The 15,251-nt window shown below is 49.7% G+C and overlaps 1 protein-coding gene across 1 annotated transcript; it reads right to left on the bottom strand.

The window, feature by feature from the left end:
- Positions 1-437: 437 nt before the first annotated feature.
- SP5 (Sp5 transcription factor) lies at positions 438-3,888 on the bottom strand (the record flags this gene model as incomplete). Its single annotated transcript, XM_068686713.1, has 2 exons — positions 438-2,830; positions 3,217-3,888. Coding segments are annotated over 2 exons (1,731 nt in total), but the record flags the coding sequence as incomplete, so codon positions are not given.
- Between the last annotated feature and the right edge of the window lie 11,363 nt (positions 3,889-15,251).

Raw genomic sequence — 15,251 nt, 5'->3', positions numbered from 1 at the left:
GTATCCTTCAACGTGCTTCTAGAGACTAAATCTCTGGCAAGAGTGCTAACCAGTGATGCCAAAGGTATTTTGCTCAATGCTTTCTATCATAGGACAGCTTACAGAAGGAGCTGTAGTAGCAAAGAAAACAACTGATTGTTTTTTTAATTAAATTATTTGACCCTAAGACTTTGGTGTGAGAAATTAAGTCAGAATGATAAACACTAAAATACTGTTGAATAGCTGTACTGTAGTAACCGTCCATTAACTTCTCATTATTTTAGATGTGAGAGCTCTGCTGGTATTGTCTCATCTCATTATTTCCTGAGAGAATATATTCTTTCCAGTATTTAACACACATATACACACATCAGTTTTACACATTCTACTGCAATGAACATCTATCGAGTTGCTGTTTCTCTTGATTCCGAATGCCACGGCCAAGGGGATCTCTGTAATTACGGCTGTGCCAGAGCTTGTTTGACAACTGCCACCAGAGGAACCCATCTGCGGCAGTCTGGCTCCAGCTTAGTCCGAGCAAAGTTTCAGGCAGCACTTCTTGTTTGTCTGTCTCATTAGGCAAACAGAGAACAGAGCTGACTTGGTGAAAATACAAGGTGAAAAAGCATATTCTCGATGTTTAAAAGCCAGATTTAGCAAACGATTGATCAGGTTCCTCATCGGTTTGTTTTATACAATTTTCAGTCAGAAAAAGGAATAGGGAAGTCGCTACAGAAAAATATCCATTATTTTCAAATAACTTTGCCAACGTTAATGTAAGCCTAAACTGACACGATGCCTAATGACACATTGGAAACCCTGAAAGCTCGAACTGCTCCCAAGCGCTTTGGAACACAGCCTTGGGCCGAGCACCTTCCCCTCAGCAGCAGAGCGGCCGCCATTTCGGCACACGGGGAGGAGGGCGGGCATTTTGCCCTTAAACTCCGCAGGTCTGCTCACAGGTACGGTGCTGAAGGCACGTCTGGGCAGTGCCGCGCCACAGGCATCCTCAGGCAGGGCAGGGAAGAGAAGGGCAGGGCAGGGCAGGGCAGGGCAGGGCAGGGCAGGGCAGGGCAGGGCAGGGCTGGCTGCCTCCGGCCCTGCAGCCGGGCCCCGAGGCGGCTGTCCCTGCCCGCCGACCTCAGCTCACAGCCAGACCCTGCCCGCCGCACGGGCCCGCACAGTGACTCCCAGCGGCGGCTCCACGTGCTCCCCTTTACGCTCACGGCTCCACGTGTAGGGAAAAAAAATAAATAAATACAGCCCGGGCCGGCCGCGGGCAGCGGGAGCTCCCGGAGGAGTTTCCCTGCGGCGGCCGCCGGGCGCCTCCCCCGTCCCGGGGCGCTGCGCTCCGCCGGGGGCTCGGCCCGGCCCCGCCGCGCCTCAGCGGGGAGCCCCGGGGCGATCAAACGACGGCGACGCGGCGGGACGCCCCCAGCGCGGCCCCAGTGTTAACGTGTTTATTGGTATCACGCTGCAATCGCGGGTCGCTTTACAGAAACATCTCATGCGGGGGCCCCGCACGGAGCCGAGGAGGAGGAGGAGGAGGGAGGGAACACTCGTGTCCGAACAGAACCGTTAAATAACCTGTACACCCAACGCCAGTCTTTTCCCCTGAAAGCACCGAGGGCCGGGCCCCGGGCTGGCCGCCCCGCTCCCGCCCCAAAGGCCGCGCCCCGGGCGGCACCGGGGGGAGGCGGCACCGGGACCGGCACCGGGACCGCGACCGGGGCCCCGCGGCTCCTCCCGGCGCCGTGCGCCCCCCGCCCCGGGTCCCTGCCCCGCGCGGCGGTCACAGGTCGCGGCCGTCCTCCCGCTTGACGCCGTCCGCCGCCGCCTTCAGCTTCTTGTTCTGGTGGGTCTTGACGTGCTTGGCCAGGTGGTCGCTGCGCATGAAGCGCTTCCCGCACTCGGGGCAGACGAAGCGCTTCTCGCCCGTGTGAGTCCGCAGGTGCCGCTGCAGCTCGTCGGAGCGGGTGAAGCTCTTGCCGCAGAAGAGCCAGTTGCAGACGAAGGGCCGCTCGCCCGTGTGCCAGCGCAGGTGCGCCTTCAGGTGCGAGGTCTTGCCGTACACCTTGCCGCAGCCCGGGATGTGGCAGATGTGCTGCTTCTTCTTGCCCGGCTCCGCCTCCGGGGCGCTGCCCGCGGCCGACTGGCAGTTGGGGCAGCGGCAGCGGCGGCACCTCCTGGCCGTGGCCGCCAGGGGAGACTTGGTCTGCAGCAGGGCGGCGATCTGCGTCTGGTACTGGGCGAAGTCCGAGTGGCCCAGCACCAGGCTCCGCGGCAGCGCGGCGGCGGCGGCGGCGGGGAAGCGGTGGCCGCAGCCGGCCGGGGCGCCGGGCTGCTGGATGCTCCACCAGGGGATGTCCTCGGGCGGCGGGTTGGGCGAGAGCTGCCGGCAGGGCTGCGCCGGCGGCAGCAGGTTGGAGTAGCCGGGCGGCAGGGCGGCCTGGGCGGCGTACGGGACGTAGGCGGGGGGGCAGCTGGCCGGCAGGGCGGCCATGGAGGAGGGCAGCATCTTGACGGGGGAAAACTCGTAGGGGTAGGAGGGGTCCGCCGGGGGGGTAAGGGGCAGCTCGTGCGCCCCCCCGAAGGAGGGCTGCAGGTGGTTCTTCTGCGGGGTCAGCCCCAGGCTGGGGTGCGGCGGCGGCAGCCCCCCCGGGGAGTGCGCGGGCATCTCGCCGCTCCACGGGTGGAAGATCCTGGAGGGGGATCCCAGCGTCGGGTCGTAGGAGACCTGCAGGAAATCCGAGGGCGGCGCGCCCGGCTGTCCGATCCGGCTACAGGTGGCGGCCAGAAGAGCCAGCGGCGAGTGCTTGGCCAAGTCCGGGGAGGCGCTGGGGGTGCGGTCCTGCGCGGAGCGGGAGGCAGGGGGGAAGAGCAGCGCGTTACTCGCCGGCCCCACGGGAAACTTTCTGCGCCCCCGCCCGCCTGCGCGCTCCCGTGAAGCCCCGCCGCTCCCCGCACCGGCGGCAAACTTTCCGAAGGCACCGCACGCCCAGCCGCCGGGACCGGACCGGCTCCGGCTCGGGCACCGGCACCGGCGCCCCCCGCCCCGGGGCCGCCCGCACCCCGCTCCCGCCCGCGGCCAGCGCCGCTGCCCCCGCGCCTGCCCCGGAGCTGCCCCCGCCCCGCGCCCCCCGCCCCGGGGCGCTCCCCGCGGCCCTGCCCGCCGCCACCGGCCCGCCCGGCCGAAGGAGCCCCGGGGGGGATGCGCCCGGAGCCGCGGGTACTGACCTGGAGGAAAGCCTGCAGGGAGTCGTTCCGGAGGACGGCCACCGCGGCCATGGCTACTGCGCCCGGGGCGAGGGGACGGCGCCGGGGCACTGCCGAGGCATGGAGGCGCCGCGGGGAAGGCGAGGAGCTGCCCGCTTCGCTTCGCTTCGCTTCCCCTCCGCTCCCGCTCCGCTCCCCTCGCCTCCGTGCCTGTGCCACCCCCCCGCGCCGCGCGATCTCCGCGGCCCGTCTGCCTGCACCAGGATCACCTCCAAGAATTTGATAAGGACTTTGCTGGGCCGCCAGCCAGTCAGAGGGAAGATTTATGGCTTTGAAGTTTGCCGCTACCCAATCATCAAAGAATAGCGGCTCTTTCAGAAGCGAAAGCAAATCCTTTGAATCCACAAAGCTCCTATGGTGTGTTTGTTGGTCTGGATAAAAGAACTGATTATTAGGGGGGATGGGAAGGGAGGAGATAAAGGCGGGACAATTAATGAAGTAATCACTATGTGGGAAATGTATATACACAAATAATTGGATTTTCTTGATCAAAGGACCCCTTACCGCCTGGAGACCCTCGCACTGGATGTGCAAGACACTGGATCCCCCCCTCCCTCTTCGCGGTGATTTTTTTTTTCTTTTTTTTTTTGCTCCTAAGGATTTGTGGCAGAGCCCTAAAGTGGCGACGTGGCTTTGTTATCGCCCGAGAAATCTGCCTCCGGATTGCGCTGCCGGTGTTTGGCGGCCCCAAGTAACAGCAGCGGCCCGGCGAGTTCACCTGACGGGGCCGCCGGGTCCCGCTGTAGAGCCGGCCGGCAGCAGGCAGGGGCTCCCCCCGCGCCCCCCGGCCGCAGGGACGTGTCCCCGCCGTGACTGCGCCGCCCCGAGCCCCCGCCGCGGCTCCGGGCCCCCCGCGCTCAGCCCGCGCTGCCGGGACCCCCCCCGGCTGGCAGGGGGCCGCGGGGGGAGCGCAAAGCCGGGGCTCGGCAAAAGGACGGCGGGGGGGGCATCGGCTGTGGGAACCGCGACAGACAGACGGACAGGCAGACAGGCAGAGCGCGCGAGCGAGCAGCCGAGAAGCGGCGCGGAAAAGTTTCCTGTTCCCAAGCGGGTGGCACAGGCACGATTCCCTTACACGAGGAGAGTTGGCCGGGCCGGCGGTGCTGCTGGCGGCGGGGCAGGGGGGCAGCAGGCGGCCCCCCCCAGCCAGCCCCGGGCTGCTCCCGCTCCCCGCTGGGCTCCAGGGCCCGCTCCGCCGCCTTTCCGGTGCCCACGCGATGTACCCGTGCGCAGGAGACCCATGGCAGCCCCCCGGCGATCCCCCCCTCCGGCCCGGCCCCGCGCCCCGCTCCCCACCCGCTCCGAGGCCGTGGCGAAGGCGCGGGGCGGCCGGGCCGGGGGGCGCGGAGCTGCGCGCCCAGGTGAGGCGATGCCGCCCGCGGCCGTCGGGCTCAATTGTATTCACAGCGCCGCGGGAGGCCCGCTAAGCGCCAGCACGCAGAGATCGCTATCTGCCCTTCCTGTGGGAACAATCGCTGTCCGCTCAAAGGCTTCCAGGAGGCGCAGGGCTGGCCTCAGAGCGCTCCCTTTGAAGGGATCTCAGCGCCCGCTCCTCTCCACGGCCCCGCCTCGAGGCCCGGCGAGAAGAGAAAGCTCGGCCCGTGCGGCACGGCCCCGAGGCGGGCCCCAGCCCCCTGACCGCCACCGGCGTAACCCCCCGGGCCCACGGAAAGGAAACGAAAGGAGCGTCTATAGGTAGTGCAGGAGCACCCCCAGCCTTTAACCTACATTATTTCCCCAGATATCTCGGTTAACCGAAATGGTTTGCCGCTAATAAAAGAGTTAGTGGGAAGTTGGGCAAGTTTCTACACAGATGCCTTACTACAGATGCCATAAATCTGCATCCAAGTAAGTACATTACTTAAAAATCGAGAATAATTTCTCATTTCTGGAAGAAACCAATGGGCTGAATAATGAAACGCCGCAGTCATAATTTTCTGTACAAATAATTAGTGTTCAAACTCGGAGCATTTCAGTCTCTCTGAAATGTATTCTTAATGAAGTGATGTTCAGAGCTGTCATTAAAAATGCAGGGCTGGAAGATCAAAGTACAATATTTATTTTAGAAATTTGTTTCAGTTATCAGGAGATACAGGTATCAAGGCCAAATGTCAATTCAGTTACACAGAGTGCTATTTCCCCGAGAAGGGGGCTGCTGCTCCATCCCTGCATCAGGCAGGGAGGCACCGGGCCGGGGAGCAGAACGGAGCAGCCCGTGCCAGGCTGCGGGGATCCTGGGCAAGGGACGGCTTGGAGAGGGCAGAGCGCCGAGCTCCTGCTTTGCCCCCAAACAAAGGGGTGCCCGATGGCCTCCAGCCACCCCACAGAGCTGCGACAGAGCCAGCTGTGCCCCTGCCTTGTCCTGTCCCCGAGCCTCCCGCAGGCTGGGGGTCCAAGGGGCCCCTGATCCCCTGTCCCTGCTCAGCTGCCCATGATGGTTGGCGGGGGGACCGATCTCCCTCACAGAAACAGCCCGGCAGCCACGCTGGAGGGGCACAGGCCACGCTGGGTTAGACAGCAATGGGTGACTTAAGCACAGTGGATAAGAAAAGTGAGGCGAGTGTCTTCAGAATCGGGCTTTTTCAAAGTCAGGAGTCCCATTGTGACTGACTGACTATGCGGGTCTCTTTGGAGCCTGGCTCAAGTGCAGGTAGCAGAGAAAGTGATACTTGGAACAACAGCTGCTGGGCTGCCAGGGCTCCCACATCTCTGCTGTGCCTCTGCCTCCTGTGTGCAGATCACTCCACCCGTTGGCCTTCGCCTGCTCCTGGCCCAGAGCCTGCCCCGGGGACAGCTCTGCTGCCGCAGCCCCCTGCCAGCACCCCCACCAACTCGTCTCTGACACCCCAGCCCCTCTGCAGTCCCCTCCCATGGGCCTCCGGTCCCACAGCTCGGCCAGGGCAGAGCACAGGCATGAATGACCCTGGGGAGTCTGGATGGGCTCTGGCCACCTGCCTGCCCAGCTTGGGAATCCAGTGCTGCCTCAAATGAAACACTTGTTCTTTAGCAATTGTGACAAAGGAACAGAAACAAGAGCATTTTTAAGGGAACAGCTGCATTAACACTCAGCCAAGCCTCCCAGTCAAGTCCTCCATGAGAGCGTGCAGGCTTTAAACCTGAGCAGGCTTTAAATAAACTTGCTCCAGAAGCCAGTGACTTCACACCATTCCTCATTCAGACTGTGACTGTCTGGTTTAAAACTATCCTAAAAGAAACCATCTATCCACAACAGCATGAAGTTTCACCAGAAGTCAGGTAAATTAACCCATCTATGTAGCTCTGAGGATATATGGATATGTTGCCAAAAGTTATGACTTACGTGCCATTAATATTATTATTATTTACAACAGCACATTGTCATTTTTATGCTAGGTTACATGATTGGCGTAGCAGGAGGAGCCCTCGGACCATATGTTTACCATGACAGTATATATGGCCTGTTTACTGGCTTCACATTACCAACAGACAGCTTTAACAAAATTGTATCTCCTAAGTTTTAACAGTTTCATTTGAACCTCAGTAGGAGATGAAAATAAAAGAAAGATTAAAAACTGCTATGGCATCTCCTGTGTTTCTGTGCATGAATGAAAACCACAAAACCCTAGACACAATCAACACAAGCAGAGACATATTTAGGATTTAAAGACTTGCCTCGACATTTCCCAGTCTAGGTGTGGATTTCACAAAGATTAATAGAGGATTTCCCAAACCTCTGAAAGCTGAGCTACCCTCTAAGAGAAGTAGAACAAATTTTATGCATCACTACAGTTTTACTGCCTGCTGTTAAAAGTTTAAATATCTTAATGCATTCATCTCCTGCTCCTTCCTTGGCTGGCCCTTGGTGACTCCTCCTCCTGCCTTAGGGAACATTGGTGAACATTTCTGGATATACTTCCTCCTCTTGCTGCCATACTTTATAAAGGAGTCGGACTCTTAACTATATCAATACTGAAAGTGTTATTATTGGCTCTGGTTGGAATGCCTGGGACACCTTTCAGTTCAAAATGGTAATTTCCAACCCTCTGGAAATGCCTTTCTGCCTCTGGCATACACGGCTGCATTTTCTGCACCACACTAATAGCTAGATATGGACTTCTGTAAAATGGAAAGCAAGCCAAGACTCTAGGGAGCAGCTGAAAAGGATCTGCTGTGTCTACCCTGCTTGTCCTCTCATTTTGGGAAACATTAGGTAAAAAAAAGTAATAAAAAAAATAGCCTGTGCATTTTTGGTCAAATGCATTTGTCTGGGGAAAACTGGATGGAAGCCTTTTATTTTATGAGTACAGATACATATAGCCACTATTACACTGCGATTGCTCACTGTGCAATGAAAAGGTAATTAAACTTGTCTCTTTTTAACTACCAAGAGCGTACTGTCTAAAACCTGGGTCTCATTGTAATTAATTTTAGTTGCTTAGTATATTTATTGACAAATTAAACAACTGCTTGTCTATCTACTGTGTTAAAACCATGAACAGCACAAAGTTTAGACAGAAAGATCATTGTTCAGCCTACACTTTAGCACTAGATGATCATATGGCTGCCACATTGTTATCGATTTGGCTGAACGGATTAATCCAGAGTTGTAAAAATACACCTGTTACTTAATGAACTTGTGTTGTAATTTCAGAACATTTTGGTATAGAAAAGGTAAGTATTTTCTAATGGCAATATTTTTCAACATTTCAAGAATCACTTCTGAAATAACCTATTCTTCAAGGACTACTGAACAAGAGTGTTTAACAGCTCCATAATCTTTCTTACAAAGTGCAAGTGCTCTATACAAAGTCTTCAACAACTCCACTTTAGCTGGGGAAAAGAATAAGAAAAGAGAGGAGAAAGAAGCCTACTTACTGGAACTGTGAGGGTCAGACAGGGACACAGACTGGGGCACGCTTATGAGATTGAAAGTGTGTTGGGAAAGAGGTACTGTCAAGGGAAATCACCTAACGACGCTCTCTATAATACTTTTATGGTATCTTACTCCAGTAATACATACATGTTAGTGAAAGGCAGTCAATGCTCCTCATGCCTATTAATTACAACATAGCTAAGTGCCCCCCAACAGGGGAAGAGTTTGTGAGAACAACCTAGAAAAGCCAAACTCCTGAAGCACCCTCAGCCTGCAGGTAACCAGCAGCCAGTGTGTCCCAAACCCAGCCACCAACACGTACTGGGGCTCAGGAGGCAGCACCACAGCCATTAAGTGGCCTTCACATGCAGCCAGTGGCACTGATTCATAATACAGAGATGTAGGCAATTGCTGCTATTTGGCTGGCCAGGAAGGGAGGATTTAAAACCCACTACCCCACTAGTCCCCTGGGATGCCACAACAGGCTCAGAATCCCAAAGAAGTCTGACAAAAGCTTCATTTAGAAAGTTGAAATAACTTCTCTCTCCTTAGCTGGATGTAAAGACTTTAATACATAAAAATAATAAATAAATAAACATAAAAATAGAAAATAAAAATAACCTGCTCTGGCAGACTGACAGAAAGGTCTTTTCAGAAATGCAGTGCATGGTTTGTTTCTGTCACTTAATACTTTGATGTTTTAGTGACGCAGGGTAATACTCATGTAACAGTATATACAGGTAAGTGAGGAAATGATATGACCTATTCAAATTTAAATTTACAAATAAATAAATAAATATGCCATCAGCAAAATGATTCCAAATGTATACAACACTTGTATTATGCTTTCCATCCTCACAGAACTACACAAATACAAAGTCATTCTCACCAGAGGCTCATGCAGCAGGGGCAGCTTCCATCCCCGTCTTTACAAAGGCGACATCTGTGGCCATGCACACAACTGCTCCAGCCTTGGAAAGCAGAGTCCCCTGCCTCACTCTTCCACGGAGATTACCAGACTGCTTTTTACCAAACACTTAAGCAAATCACTCCAGCTCTGCTCAAAACTCAAAACCACAAAGCGAAGCAGCAACAACCAAGGAGCACTGGCCGAGGCACATCCCTCCTGCTGGCTGGCTGGTCATGCCAAACCAAAGCAAACAATCCTAATCTGGGAATAAATCACATTTCACTTCACTCTTCAATAAGCCCCTCTCACTCAGGGCCAAACAGCTTGCCCAGCTGTTTGAGCACCCAGGATAAGATGAGGAAAAAGGATGTTCCTCTCAAAGACAAGGCTGTCAGCACGGCCAGGACTGCTGCTCCAGTCTAACGAATGGCAACATTTTTCTCACGCTTCTAAAAGCTCTGAGGTGGAGGGCAAGAAGAAATAACTTTCAAAGTGGTATGCCACCAGGCTTGTCTCCCTCAGTAAATCTCCCATCCCTGTTTTTCATACTCCATGCAGGAAACCCCCATGCTCCAGTACTATTGAGCAGAGTATCTCTTATTATACCAAAGAGAGATGGGTCTGTGGTGAAGGACAGTTAATACAGTAAAATGGAAATGCATTCTTAATCTAAATTACCTATTTCTTAGACTAAGTTACCTAGTTCTTACGCTGGGAAATGAGACAGAGAGAGACTATGGTGCTGCACTGCTGGGATTCCAATGCCCAAATGGTACAGCTCCATCACACAAGCCACTTTTAAATCCAAGTAATTGGATTCAGAAGAAACCTATGACTGACCATCACTGACTGCTTCTCAGAAGGCCACAGGAAACCAAAAGGGACCATTTTCCACATTTTTCATCTTAAAATAAGAAAATCTGGAGGAAATAAACCAACTCAACAAGTGCAATTTCTTCAGTCTCATCAGATTAACATTATAAAATGCTGTGATCCTCATCAATGCACCAGAGTATGGGGTTGAACAACAATGTTCTTCTGTCAAAATTGTTACAGAAGTGGAATAGCTGCCCACAAAAACTGAACTGGGCTCCTGATTTGCTGCATGTTTCACTTCCACTGCTACACACACAAAGTATACTTGGCACACCGAGTGATTCAGAAAGAAGCTATTCTACAGTGCCAATGATTCTCTTTAATGAGATATAGTTATCAGTTGATTTATGAATTTCTCCTGCCTGTTCTCATTTACTTGGCTCTAAATTAAGGATAAGATCATTTGCATTCTACAAGTAAAACAGTGTTTAGAAGAGAACAGAGTAATCAAAATCCCTCTTAAATCAAGATTTAGAAATATACATGGAGAGGTTAGAAGTAGTTCTCCCCTACCTCGCTGAAAAGGATAAAAAATAGTTCTAGCAATATCCATTAAACTCGCCAGCAAAGGCTCAAGAAAAAGCATTGCATTTCCAATTTTATCTAGTTTTCCATATTAGTATAGCATTACCTTATCTCAGGAATTTAATGTAGGAAGAGACAAAAGGAACCTCCTGCCTCAGCTTTCTGATACCCCAATGACCTCCTCCTGGGAGATCCTATGCTCTCTGTTAATTTAGATACCATATGCCTCATTGGTCATCAATTCAGTTGCTGCTCTCTATTTTATAGCCCTCAAAGGGATTTTGATCACATTGTCTATAAAACTAATCACTTCCTCTGTTTACTGTTGCTCCACCAGTCAGGCATGCCTCAGCTGATCAGTATTTTCTTATCCTTACTTACAAATAGCACGATTTTGTTACCTTTGTTCTTTCCTTTGGTATATGCTTTACTACTATTTATTTGCTACTTGCGCTGCTTTAAGTAAAGCATCAAAAACTGGAAAGCACTTGAGGAGGGATCCAGGAAACAGAAAACACAGCTACATAGACCCTGAACCAGCACTGATGCATGGAGCCAGGAAGGAGCAGCCTGGAGACCAGGACTTTCTCGTTACATTACAGCCCAGCTTTATCTGCTGACATTCCTGCAGCCCCATGGTTGGCCAGGGTCTCAGCTCTTGTTTGTGTGCGTTACAGGGTGGGTACGTTTGATCTCCTTTTCCTGTGCAAACCAGCATTTTGGGAGGGGGCAGAGACAAAATGCTATCACTTTAGGTGGGGAGGCAGAAAAGGTAACCTCAGAGCATGCACCAGTTCAGTGCTGAGACTGGCTGGAGAAGCTAACAAGGAGCATGGCCTCATGTATGCTGATGCTGGGGTCACTGCTAATGAGAATACCAAGATGAATGACTGGAATGTTCTGAATGATAGATTGAAGCTGTTTTCATCTCTGTGGGGTGTTCTTTTTTGGCTAAAATAACATTTCACTCAGAAGTCCCTACAAAGGCATATACAGCTTCTTACACTTAACCCATTTACACATACTCAACAGATAGGGGATCGAACAATAGACAAGGGGTGGGAACTTTGTCTCCACTTTCCTGCTCTCACCTGCCACCAGCCAGTAGCACAAGTATTTTCCATAGCCCACCTTTCTTCATCTTTGTGTAAGTCAGCCAAGCTTACCAGGGACAGGGTATGTCACCCAGGTGTGTTGTGGGGACAGGGAGGAGTATGCAAGTAATGGGCACAATTCAGAACATTTTTCTGTGTAATAGGAGTGCAGCTGGGGAGGTGGGGGAAAATATGGAAATTGGATCAGCGACCAAAATCTTGGTACAGACCTGAGTAAGAAGAGGGTCAAACTGTGCAGCAAGCGTTTTGGGAGAAGCTTAAGTCAGTGTGTCGGTGGTACTTGTTGCTGCAGTCCTAAGCACATTTACCTTCACAACTCCTCTATAAAGCAGTAGAACGCTATCATTCTGTTCCTACTAAAGGAAACAACAGGAGACAACACCCCTTGTCCCACACCACATACTGATCTTACTGAAGAGCAAAGCGTTGAACTGAGTAGCCCAACTGAGAAGCAGAGGCACATATCGTAGGACCGTATTGTTAAGATGTTCCACCTCATTCCCTTTGCAAAATCCACTATTTTATAAATCCCTTCCATCCCACAATTTCATGTCAGTCTCTCCTAACGCTTGTACACTCTCTCAGCAACTTGGAATTATAAGCAGATATCAATCTTTCTGTGGGAAAGATAGCTGAGGAGTAGAGATCAGATAAGAAACGCGCAGCCTATGCAAGCACAGTGATAAGCCAACATGCCCACAACATCTATATTTCTAACATGCCTAGTGGACAGTGTTTAGAGCAGATGGTAACTGAAAAACAGAGCCTAACACCTTTGCTTTATGAAGATAAAACACATATTATGTGGGCTGTACTGAACAGACAAGCGTGCCTCCACAGTTCTAACACTGAACATACTGAGCAGAAACAACCAGATACTTGCTAACTTTTACAGCCTATCCCTTCTCTGCTTTGGCAAATATTTCATCTTCACTTCAGGATTCTGTCCAAGGCTCTAGTTTCACTTGCCAGTCATCAAAATACCACTTTTAGAGGTGAAAAGCTGTGCTGAAGAAAGACCTTAGGATTTAATACTGATACAACCCCTCAATTCAGTAATGCTACCATCCATATTTCCTTGAGCACACACATATGGCAGCAGTCAGAAGAGCTAATTTTCCTCCACCCTCACTCTGCCATAGTTTTCTTACTACCTTAGTCAGTGTTCCACCAACCTTTCCCAGTGAATCCTTCTACTCCCATGTATGATGAAAAAGTGAATGTAGCTCTACAGCCCATGGGTATCTCCAGCACCTACCGCTTTGCAGCCATCACTTTGTTTGCTAGCTATCAAGAATCTGATGCTCTACAAATACATAAGGGACCACCAGACAACCATATTTCTATATCAATAAAGTTTTGAGATAGTTTGTTTTTTCCCTTACCAGCTCCTTGTTGATCTGTATTTGGTTGGTTCCCTCAGTCTTACAGGCATTATTTAGGACATAGCTGGCATGCTCACATCATGGAAGTCTGGAGAGTTCAAAAGAGGAATAAAAGTTTGGGGTGCTTTTCATTCTTGGCTACTCAGAGCAACTCAGAGGATACAGAAAATGTTTTCTATTATCCCTTGTTTAACAGCCTTCCTGCATGTCTTAAATTTCAGTCCAGGTTTTGTTGCTATCATTTACAGCTTTACATTAATATACAGGGAGCTAAATGAAGACTCATAGGATACCGAGAAGAAGCTTATGATGCTACCTCTTAAGAGTGTACATGTGCTATTGTTAAACACAGTTTTGCAGCTACTGACAAATTATTTTGTCAAAATCGCAAACACTGTGATTTTAATGAAAGTATCCAGATTAAGTCTGGATGAGCAGACAGATTACATATTTAATTGTAAATGGGCTATAAACATCTGAGATCCTTACATATGGAGGAAATAATAGTATCTATATTTAGATATTTGAGTGAAGCTTGGGTTTTTAAAGGATTGAGCTTGAAAAATCAAAGTGATACATTTTGATCTCTGGGTATTTGTCTGGTATCTCTTGATCAGTTTAATTTGAAGGTGAAAACATAAATATATGTTAAGAGATATCTAGAGATATGCATCTCTGTGCAATTTGTCTGAAAAAGCAAATCATTTTTTGCAACATAATGAAGCCATGAAACTAAGGGGAAAATGAGTTTTTTTTAGACTATATCATTCACACAGCAGAGAACAATCCTCCTCAGAGGAAGGCTCACAACTATATTTCCCACAATGTTTATAAATATGAAGGATAAATCACAAAGCTATTTACATCAAGCCATCTAACAGCATATTCATGGTGGTATGTTTGGAGATCTATTTGCTAATTAAATATACTATTTATCACCTACCTATGATTTTATCACCTAACCAGTAGGCTATCTATCTCTCTGGAGTTGCAACTACTAAGTTTCTAGCATACTGAACAATTAGTATTTTTGAAAACTAAATAACGCCAGAAACATTTCTTCCTATTCTTATCATGTTGGTATTTTCTGTAAACTCAAACTGACTTATGACAGGAAAGATTCTTTCCAAAGCTTTCAGTAGATTTTTAGAAGGTAATGGTTTTAATGGTTTTAAAACCTGATTCCTTGCAGTACTGCAGGCCTAGGGAAAAAAAAATCTACTCTGAAACATTAAAAAGTGAAGATTGTTGGTCATTTCAGAAACAGGAACCAGATCCCAAGATAATAAGTCACGGTGATCTTCTATTGTTGAAAAGCTAATATTTAGAATACTTAGGAGTTTTATATCTGATTTTATTTGTCTTTGGTTATGGAATTCCAATTACTGGTCCATTTGTCATTTTGCATTCAAAGCCACTTATGTGGATTCACAGTAATTATACCACCAGACTTCTCAAGAAGCTGCAACGCACCTCAAAGCGTTCTACCGTAGGTATTTAATGCATTTTAAGAGGCTCTGAAAGATCTTTTGAGGCTTTATCATAGCCCAAAATAAGGATAATCTTCAAAATTTACTCAAAGTTGCCTCTTCTTTGAAACCTCATGGTTCCTTTTATTTTTTTCTTCCTTCTCTCAGATACTTTCCTCTCTTTTCTTCTAAGTCTCTCACACTGTAGTTTTCTACTTCATTGTTACTGAGTCTGTTATTTTTTCATTAATATTTCTCTGTTCATGTCCATCCTTTAAAATTCTTCCAAGTGTCACCCAGAAATTGGATACAACAGAGGTTAGCACTGTAGGAAGCATCAGGGTGAAACATGAGGGCTTTGCCCTCAGAAATAACGAGTTATGTGCTCTCTGTTTAGGTCTGTGCAGCAGTTGGAAAGAAGCACTGAAACCAGCACCTTGTCACTGTGCTGTGGTAGAGACAATGAAGAATCCACCTCTAATTCTTTTTGACATAAAAGAAGACATGAGAGAGAAACATCCTGACCACCTTGATCTTCAGTTCCCTCTTCCTGTGAAAGCAGGATGACTATGATGTTTCCTGCATGTTGTAGCTCAAGAGAATGAAAGTATAGGGGTATCTGGAATACTGAGTATTCCCAGGAAAATATCTAATAGTGCTCAAAGAGCTGTCTATAGCTCAAAAATGCCTTAAAAGAAGGAAAAGTAGCCTTTAACACAGTCAAATCAATACCTGTCATAAACACTACATTTCCTTTGAAAGTTTCTATCACTGTACTTTTAGCTGGTCAGCAACATTTCCAAGTACTAAGTGTATTTTTCTTATTATCAAAGCAAAGAAATATTTATATCCTCAGGACTTCCA

The sequence above is a fragment of the Anas acuta genome, chromosome 6, assembly GCF_963932015.1.
Source record: "Anas acuta chromosome 6, bAnaAcu1.1, whole genome shotgun sequence".
NCBI classification, from domain to species: domain Eukaryota; kingdom Metazoa; phylum Chordata; class Aves; order Anseriformes; family Anatidae; genus Anas; species Anas acuta.
This window is presented reverse-complemented; position numbering and strand designations above follow the sequence as displayed.